General features: G+C 45.0%; 3 protein-coding genes across 3 annotated transcripts in view; 2 read left to right on the forward strand and 1 right to left on the reverse strand.

Moving 5' to 3' along the window:
- The first annotated feature begins 1,095 nt into the window (after nt 1–1,095).
- LOC125029929 lies at nt 1,096–1,924 on the forward strand. Its single transcript, XM_047620117.1, has 3 exons — nt 1,096–1,202; nt 1,464–1,565; nt 1,625–1,924. Exons 1-3 carry the CDS (start codon nt 1,098–1,100, stop codon nt 1,922–1,924), a joined length of 507 nt encoding a protein of 168 aa, XP_047476073.1. The 5' UTR covers nt 1,096–1,097.
- Nucleotides 1,925–1,967: 43 nt separating this feature from the next.
- LOC125029930 lies at nt 1,968–4,154 on the forward strand. The gene is made up of 5 exons (XM_047620119.1): nt 1,968–2,039; nt 2,220–2,765; nt 2,969–3,114; nt 3,428–3,863; nt 3,990–4,154. The coding sequence occupies exons 1-5, from the start codon at nt 1,968–1,970 to the stop codon at nt 4,152–4,154; spliced, it is 1,365 nt and encodes a 454-aa protein (XP_047476075.1).
- Nucleotides 4,155–5,644: 1,490 nt separating this feature from the next.
- Nucleotides 5,645–10,000, reverse strand: part of LOC125029814 — an 8,664-nt gene continuing 4,308 nt past the window's right edge. The window contains exon 2 of the mRNA XM_047619988.1: nt 5,645–8,015. Coding sequence (XP_047475944.1) covers nt 5,673–7,823 — 2,151 coding nt within the window. The 5' untranslated portion in view covers nt 7,824–8,015 and the 3' untranslated portion in view covers nt 5,645–5,672. The remainder of the gene's footprint in view (nt 8,016–10,000) is intronic.

Below are 10,000 nucleotides of genomic sequence, written 5' to 3' on the forward strand. Positions count from 1 at the left end.
TACGTAGACAGGCAGCGGTCCCAAGATGCGATTAGAAAACCATCGATTGACCCGGCAGGACCTAGCCATAGGGTGCAGAGCGACTGCTTCCTATTCTATGCACGGGCCTTCCTCGGACTCGCCCACGGGAAGTTCGGCCTGAAAAGAAACTTGTTGATGGTGTTACTTCTTCCTCTTCCTTTTCCTCTTCTTCCTCTTCCTCATCTTCTTCATCTTCCTCGTCACTTTCTTCGCTGCTGCTGTCTTCGTCGCTCTCCGTCACGCGTCGAGACAGGATGGAGAGGAACCTGGAACTTCCCGGGTGGTCGAGCTCGGTGAGATAACCGGAGACTTGGTCAGTCAGCTGAGTAGGCTTCAGGTCCGCCAGTTTTCCTACGCCTGGCACAGAGGAAGGAGGGAGTCTCAGGCTGCCAAAAGTATCGCGTTCTCCTTCTGCAGCGATGTATGGCAAGAAAAGGCGAAGATCCTCATCACTATCCTTTTGTTGATTAAAGGCGCCATATGTTGTTGGAATTCGGTGATTCTGCTTCCCCTTCAGGAGGATGAAAACTGGGAGTTTGCTTTCCTCATCGCTGTCTCCTTCCTCTTCCTCATGGTCTTCCATCCTCACGAACAAGGCCTGTCCCTCGGAGGAAGAGTGGCTTGAAAAGGGGCTCCTTGATGGGAAGCTGACCTTCGATTCCTCAGAGTCGTCCTCCTCCTGAACCGGTGCGCCGTAAACTCGACTTGGCGGTGTGTGTGTTGAAGACTCTTCGTCAGAGTCCTCAGATGGAACGCCATAGACGCGACTTACAGGCCTCTCAGTCTCCGGAGCAAGATATGTTCGAATTACAGGTCTGTGGGTTGTCGTTGATGGAGCAACATAGAGCTGACTCACTGGTCTAGAAGTTGTTGATGGTGCTAGGTAGAGCTGACTTACAGGTCTCGAAGTGGTCGATGGGGCACTGTACAGCTGCCTCACAGGCTTGGGCGTTGTTGATGGTGCACCATAAAATGGACTTGGGGGTCTGTGTGTTGTTGTTGGTCTGGGAGTTGTTGATGGTGCACCATAAAATGGACTTGGGGGTCTGTGTGTTGTTGTTGGTCTGGAGTTGTTGATGGTGCACCATAAAACTGACTTGGTGGTCTCTGGGTCGTTGAAGGAGCATTGTAAAATGGACTCGGTGGTGTACGGGTTGTTGATGGCCTGCGAGTTGTTGACGGTGCACCATAAAATGGACTTGGGGGTCTGTGTGTTGTTGTTGGTCTGGAGTTGTTGATGGTGCTAGGTAGAGCTGACTTACAGGTCTCGAAGTGGTCGATGGGGCACTGTACAGCTGCCTCACAGGCTTGGGCGTTGTTGATGGTGCACCATAAAATGGACTTGGGGGTCTGTGTGTTGTTGTTGGTCTGGAGTTGTTGATGGTGCACCATAAAATGGACTTGGGGGTCTGTGTGTTGTTGTTGGTCTGGAGTTGTTGATGGTGCACCATAAAACTGACTTGGTGGTCTCTGGGTCGTTGAAGGAGCATTGTAAAATGGACTCGGTGGTGTACGGGTTGTTGATGGCCTGCGAGTTGTTGATGGTGCACCATAAAATGGACTTGGGGGTCTGTGTGTTGTTGTTGGTCTGGAGTTGTTGATGGTGCACCATAAAACTGACTTGGTGGTCTCCGGGTCGTTGAAGGAGCATTGTAAAATGGACTCGGTGGTGTACGGGTTGTTGATGGCCTGCGAGTTGTTGACGGTGCACCATAAAACTGATTTGGTGGTCTCTGGGTTGTTGAAGGTGCATTGTAAAATAGGCTTGGTGGTCTCTGGGTTGTTGAAGGTGCATTGTAAAATAGGCTTGGTGGTCTCTGGGTCGTTGAAGGAGCATTGTAAAATGGACTCGGTGGTGTACGGGTTGTTGATGGCCTGCGAGTTGTTGACGGTGCAACCATAAAACTGACTTGGTGGTCTCTGGGTCGTTGAAGGAGCATTGTAAAATGGACTCGGTGGTGTACGGGTTGTTGATGGCCTGCGAGTTGTTGATGGTGCACCATAAAATGGACTTGGGGGTCTGTGTGTTGTTGTTGGTCTGGAGTTGTTGATGGTGCACCATAAAACTGATTTGGTGGTCTCTGGGTCGTTGAAGGAGCATTGTAAAATGGACTCGGTGGTGTACGGGTTGTTGATGGCCTGCGAGTTGTTGACGGTGCAACCATAAAACTGACTTGGTGGTCTCTGGGTTGTTGAAGGTGCATTGTAAAATAGGCTTGGTGGTCTCTGGGTCGTTGAAGGAGCATTGTAAAATGGACTCGGTGGTGTACGGGTTGTTGATGGCCTGCGAGTTGTTGACGGTGCACCATAAAACTGATTTGGTGGTCTCTGGGTTGTTGAAGGTGCATTGTAAAATAGGCTTGGTGGTCTCTGGGTCGTTGAAGGAGCATTGTAAAATGGACTCGGTGGTGTACGGGTTGTTGATGGCCTGCGAGTTGTTGACGGTGCACCATAAAACTGATTTGGTGGTCTCTGGGTTGTTGAAGGTGCATTGTAAAATAGGCTTGGTGGTCTCTGGGTTGTTGAAGGTGCATTGTAAAATAGGCTTGGTGGTCTCTGGGTCGTTGAAGGAGCATTGTAAAATGGACTCGGTGGTGTACGGGTTGTTGATGGCCTGCGAGTTGTTGACGGTGCACCATAAAACTGATTTGGTGGTCTCTGGGTCGTTGAAGGAGCATTGTAAAATGGACTCGGTGGTGTACGGGTTGTTGATGGCCTGCGAGTTGTTGATGGTGCACCATAAAATGGACTTGGGGGTCTGTGTGTTGTTGTTGGTCTGGAGTTGTTGATGGTGCACCATAAAACTGATTTGGTGGTCTCTGGGTTGTTGAAGGTGCATTGTAAAATAGGCTTGGTGGTCTCTGGGTTGTTGAAGGTGCATTATAGAACAGATTTGGTGGTGCATGGGTTGTTGATGGCCTGCGAGTTGTTGACGGTGCACCATAAAACTGACTTGGTGGTCTCTGGGTTGTTGAAGGTGCATTATAGAACAGATTTGGTGGTGCATGGGTTGTTGATGGCCTGCGAGTTGTTGACGGTGCACCATAAAACTGATTTGGTGGTCTCTGGGTCGTTGAAGGAGCATTGTAAAATAGGCTTGGTGGTCTCTGGGTTGTTGAAGGTGCATTGTAAAATAGGCTTGGTGGTCTCTGGGTCGTTGAAGGAGCATTGTAAAATGGACTCGGTGGTGTACGGGTTGTTGATGGCCTGCGAGTTGTTGACGGTGCAACCATAAAACTGACTTGGTGGTCTCTGGGTTGTTGAAGGTGCATTGTAAAATAGGCTTGGTGGTCTCTGGGTTGTTGAAGGTGCATTGTAAAATAGGCTTGGTGGTCTCTGGGTTGTTGAAGGTGCATTGTAAAATAGGCTTGGTGGTCTCTGGGTCGTTGAAGGAGCATTGTAAAATGGACTCGGTGGTGTACGGGTTGTTGATGGCCTGCGAGTTGTTGACGGTGCACCATAAAACTGACTTGGTGGTCTCTGGGTCGTTGAAGGAGCATTGTAAAATGGACTCGGTGGTGTACGGGTTGTTGATGGCCTGCGAGTTGTTGATGGTGCACCATAAAACTGACTTGGTGGTCTCTGGGTCGTTGAAGGAGCATTGTAAAATGGACTCGGTGGTGTACGGGTTGTTGATGGCCTGCGAGTTGTTGACGGTGCACCATAAAACTGATTTGGTGGTCTCTGGGTTGTTGAAGGTGCATTGTAAAATAGGCTTGGTGGTCTCTGGGTTGTTGAAGGTGCATTATAGAACAGATTTGGTGGTGCATGGGTTGTTGATGGCCTGCGAGTTGTTGACGGTGCACCATAAAACTGATTTGGTGGTCTCTGGGTTGTTGAAGGTGCATTGTAAAATAGGCTTGGTGGTCTCTGGGTTGTTGAAGGTGCATTGTAAAATAGGCTTGGTGGTCTCTGGGTTGTTGAAGGTGCATTGTAAAATAGGCTTGGTGGTCTCTGGGTCGTTGAAGGAGCATTGTAAAATGGACTCGGTGGTGTACGGGTTGTTGATGGCCTGCGAGTTGTTGATGGTGCTAGGTAGAGCTGACTTACAGGTCTCGAAGTGGTCGATGGGGCACTGTACAGCTGCCTCACAGGCTTGGGCGTTGTTGATGGTGACAACATATCAGCGATAACATTATTTACAGTTTTGACTTTTTGTTTGTCTCATATAATAAATACAAAGTTCATATCAAGCATATAAGTCTTCATGGGACGAAACCTCCCAACTCACGATATGGTATGAATGACAATAATGTGGGCAGTCATTATAATGATAATGATCATAAGCAGCATGATGATAATCCCGATAACTGAAAATAAGGATTTCATGATAATAACAATAACAGCATTAGGAAAGCGACCTTGTTAACAATTTTAACGTTAACAAAGAAGCTGATTATAATGATAACGATAATAAGAATAATTAAGATGCCATTAATCATAACAATGATGATTGTAATTGTGAGAAACATCATGACATAATAAATAATGATAAAACGATAGCAGTGACCAATGTGATTTTCATTATATCAGCAATAATGGAGATATAAAACTCGTAATTACGATAATGATAGTGATACCTTATTAGTATAGTTTGTTTGATGCTAGTGATGACAATGATACTATATTTTCTATTATCATTTTACCAGTCATAAACAATGTCATCCTAGCTATTATTACTACTGATACAGCTTTCATGATTATCGGTATCATTATTATTAGTTGTATTATTGCCGTTATGATTAGTGTTACTATTATTATCATTATTATTATCATTATTATAATCATCATCTTCATCATTATTACTATTATCATCATTATTATCATTATCATCATAATAAGAATCATCATAAACATTATCCTCATTATCATAGTGCTATCATAATAATATCATTATGATTTTAAGTATAACTTGTAGCCTACTGGCAGAAATATTATTGGTACTATTATCATATGTGTTATGAGAGCTGGTAAAATCATTATACAGTAATTATTGTGATGCATTCACTATTTTCTCATTATCCCTTTTGTTGTTATTAGTGTTGTTATTAGTACTGTGATTTACTGTTGTTCCCCGATGTTAGTGTTGATGTACATATCATAATTATCCTCATCATCATCATCATCATCATCATTATCATTATTAACTATAGTTATTATTATTACTATTACGATTAGTAGTATTACTACTATTACTATTTCTACACTATCGTTATTATTATTATCATTATTACTGGTGTTGTTATCATTAGCTGTAACTACTGATTATCATAATTGTTCTTATGATAATTTTTCATTATTATCGCCATCATTTGTGATTATCATCCTTCACCACCATCTTCATTATGATTAACCTTTTTATCGTCCCTATCATTATTATTATTATTAAAAATTGTATAGTAACATAAATAGCGGTATCGTCATTATCATCTTGCTTATTATAGTGAAGTTAATGGTAAAGATAATTATAAATGCAGTTTCTTATGTACGCATAACGATCAGCTAATGTTGGGCATGAAATGATGCTGATGATGGTGACAACAATATCAGCGATAACATTATTTACAGTTTTGACTTTTTGTTTGTCTCATATAATAAATACAAAGTTCATATCAAGCATAAAATTCCTCATGAGGACGAAACCTCCCAACTCACCTCGGTGTGCTTGGCGCTAGATAGGTCCTTCTTGGAGGAGCCTGGGTAGTTGGCGGCTGGTATGCATTGGAAACCCGTGGCCGAGATTCTACAGGTGCAAAGAAAGTAGGAGCGTGGCCCCTGCCTGTGTTGTGATGCCTGTTCCTTGGCCGAGTGCCCACGGAGGTCGTCGAGAAGACCGAAGTGTCTGGCAGGAAGTATTCAGTGCTGGGCGCCTTCAGGTTTGTTGATCCCAAGGCACTGAATGCTTCTGCTGGTACGGGGTAGGAATATCCTGAGATTTCCTCGGAGGAGTCGTCCTCTTCTTCGTCTCCCAGGGCATCAAAAGGAATGGCAGGAACAGGGTAATTGTAGCCTACAGTTTTTTCTGAGGAGCCAATAAAGGCATCTCCAACAGCCTCCAACTCAGACTCTTCAGAGGAGTCTTCCTGATCTCCTAAAGCGTCGAAGGGAATGCTGGGAACAGGGTAATTATAGCCAGTTGTTTTTTCTGAGTACCCTACAAAGGCATCTCCAAGGGCTTCCAAAGCCTCTTCGGATGAATCCTCTTCATCTCCAAGGGCATCGAAGGGAGTCTGAGGAACAGGATAATTATAACCTGTAGTTCTCTCTGAGGAACCTACAAAGGCATCCCCTAGGGTTGCCAAGGAGTCCGACTCTTCAGAGGAATCATCTTCGTCTCCGAGAGCATTGAACGGAATTTGAGGAACGGGATAATTATAACCTACAGTCCTCTCAGAGGAACCTATGAAGGCATCCCCGACAGCCTCCAAAGGATCTGCCTCCTCAGAAGAGTCTTCGTCTCCAAGGGCATCGAAGGGAATCTGAGGCACAGGGTAGTTGTATCCTGTAGTCTTTTCCGAGGAACCTACAAAGGAATCCCCTACAGTTTTATGCGGGTCTTCTGAGGAGGACTCCTCAGAGGAGTCATCCGAGGGGGCTGAGTAAAGTCGACCTGGAGCTCTTAGACTGCTTGATCCAAAAACGTTGAAGGCCTTGGCTGGGACAGGATAGGCATATCCTGATTCTTCCTCCGATGATTCTTCCGTTGGAGGTGAATATTTAGTCCCTGGAGCTCTTAGGCTGCTTGATCCCAAAGCACTGAAGGCTTCCAATGGAACAGGGTAAGCATATCCCGAGTCTTCTTCTGAGGAATCTTCATCTCCCAGAGCATCGAAGGGAATCTCAGGCACAGGATAGTTGTACCCAGTAGTCTTGTCAGAGGAACCTATGAATGCGTCTCCAACAATATCTAGAGGATCTGATTCTTCAGAGGAGTCATCTGCCTCTCCAAGAGCATCAAAGGGAATCTGAGGCACGGGGTAGTTGTACCCGGTCGTTATCTTTGCAGAACTAATAAAGGAATCTCCTACTGCTTCACGAGGGTCTTCTGGGGAGGAGTGATATTCCTCAGAAGAATCATCTGAAGGAGCAGCATATAAACGTCCTGGTGGCTGTGGAGCTCTTAAGCCTGTCGACCCAAAAGCATTGAAAGATTGCGCAGGGACAGGGTAAGCATAGCCAGAAGTTTCTTCGGATGAATCTTCTTCGTCTCCCAGGGCATCAAAAGGAATGGCTGGGACAGGATAGTTATAGGCAATAGTTTTCTCAGAGGAACCGATGAAAGCGTCGCCCACAGCCTCGATGGCGTCATCTTCTTCCGAGGAATCGTCATCTCCCAGGGCATCGAAGGGAACTGCAGGCACAGGATAAGAATACCCAAGAGTCTTCTCAGACGAATCTGTGAACGCATCACCCACGGTTTCCAGGGGACTGTCCTCAGACGAATCAGAAGAATCCTTTAAAGCTGCAAATTTATCGAAAGGATTTTTAGGAACATGGAGGGAATACTCGAAGGTTCCTCCGGAAGAGCCTATAAACGAGTCCCCGAGGAGACTGAGTTCGGAATCAGACCTCTCTTCCGAGGATTCCTCGCCGTGGCGCGACGCGTGGCCGAAGGACTGAGAAGGGCGCCTTGAGCGGAACTGGACGTTGCTGGGGCGCTCGTAGAAGGGGCTTGGGGGAGAGTTGGCGTCTCCGCCCGAAGGATCAAACGAGCGGGCGGGAGCGGGATAAGCGTACCCTGAGTCCTCCTCGGAGGAGTCGGGCGGCGGGGGCACCATGTCCGCTGCTGCCGAGGCGTCCATGGAGGGCAGCGGCGGCGGGAAGGTGTAGCCCGCCGACCCCTGGCGTGACGGAGACTGGTGCTGGTGGCTTCCGTGATGACTGTCATGGTGACTGACGTGATGACTGCTGTGATGACTGGAGTGGTGGTGATGCCCACCTAACTTATCGGACGTGGCGGTTCCTATCACCGCCAGGAGCACAATCAGCGCCGCCTGAAAGAGTGGAATGACGTTAACAAAAAACAGCTGAGCATAAATAGGAATAAATTAACGTAAATAAGAAAGTAGTTGTATAAATAAAGCAACAAAGATGTATCTCGTTTATGTGCTTAAACCATCTTGCAGATAGTTTTTACTGATATGTGAGAGAGAGACTGAAATATAAACACTTGTGTTTTAGATAATGCAACTGGCCTTTAGTCTTTAAGAATATCACTTACATTATGTTCTTGGTTCTCTGAATGAAATTAATGTTGTTGTTGTTTGTAATTTGCGAATATCATTATTCATTATGTTTTGGACAGTTATCCTTTTCGTTTTTACATTGATTTATTCTCTTAAATAAATCTAGACCACAGTTGTAAGTGATGTATAACACGATGGATTTGCACTGGATGAAATTATGATAATAAGACTACCATGCCAAAAACCCTTTACATAACCGCTCTATCTCCATTAGCAATCGCTGCACCTCCCCAAACACCGTAACTACGCGGAGGACTTTCACCACTTTTTTGCATTCCTGACGTGACCTTGAGCCATCCCGGCAATATACTGTACTCGGAGCGGACCAGCGAGGGCCTGCCTTGCCCGCTTCTGACCTGAATACAAAGACCTTTCTGCGGTGTGTCCGAGTTTAATAAGGATGGGTGAATACATTTGTTTTATGAGTTATATAGGTTGGCGGATAATGAGGTCGTTTGACAATTATATGAAGTCTCAAACTCTAAAATCATATAGAGATATATTCTCTCTACGATATGCCCGTTCAGTGAAGATCTCGCTTCGATGATTTTTCCACTGTTTCTTCCTCTTCATCGTCTTCTTCTTCAACTCATCCTCCTTCTTCTTTTTCTTACTATTATTATGATTACCATGCCAATAACAGTAACAGTAACATTATCCTTCTTACCATTATTTATCTTACCATCATCTATAAGGTATTTTTTTTTTCTTTTATTTCCTTCCTTCATTTGCAAACTGCTACATAAATACGTATGTCAGAACAGTGTCATTTATAGAACAGGGTCCGCAGCAGCCATGACCTGTCGTATAGCAAGGATTAGGGTGACTAGTTCCAGGCACTAATGGCTATCTGTATTGATAAGAGTGAGAGTAACAACGTGTTTGGAGTTAAAATGTTAAAAGTAGCAGCGTAGATATTATTATGGCCGTGACCGGAGCCGATTGTGAAACAGGTGCCGATGGATATGTGGCTGCGGTGATTGGAAGGCAGCGTTGTGGGCAGCACGTATTTGCCGTCTCGGTCTACTAGTGCTGCGCTAAAAAAAAAAAAAAAAAAAAAAAAAAAAAAAAAAAGGTGAGGTGGCCTTATTCCTGACGATGGTCAAGGTTTTCTAACCTATTGCGCCAATATGAAGTGTGAGTCACATGCGGAATATTCGGAAACAGAGGGGGAAACAAGTAGAGAAAAAGAGAGTGAAGTTAATATATATATATATATATATATATATATATATATATATATAAGAAATCTATTTACTGTAGATTTTATACGATTATCTATGAGAATGTTCACGAGAGAGAGAAAGAGAGAGAGAGAGAGAGAGAGAGAGAGACAGACAGACAGACAGACAGACAGGCAGACAGACAGGCAGACAGACACAGACAGACAGACAGACACACACACAGACAGACACACAGACAGACACACAGACAGACAGACAGACAGACACACAGACAGACAGACAGACAGACAGACACACAGACAGACAGACACACATACAGACAAAGAGACAGACAGAGCGAGAAAGCAAAAGACAAAACAGAGCGAGGGGGTGAGAGAGAACTGAACTGACGGAATATTTATTCATGGGAGAGACACCATCATTATTCCACAATGAGAGTGAGAGACTCTCCTTGACCAGCTTAACACCCGAGTGGCCATCGGAGTTAGCGCTTCCGGTATGCAGCAGAGGGAGGAGGAGGAGGAGGAAATTTGCCTTTGGCTAAATAGG

Source organism: Penaeus chinensis, chromosome 10 (genome assembly GCF_019202785.1).
Source record: "Penaeus chinensis breed Huanghai No. 1 chromosome 10, ASM1920278v2, whole genome shotgun sequence".
NCBI classification, from domain to species: Eukaryota; Metazoa; Arthropoda; class Malacostraca; order Decapoda; family Penaeidae; genus Penaeus; species Penaeus chinensis.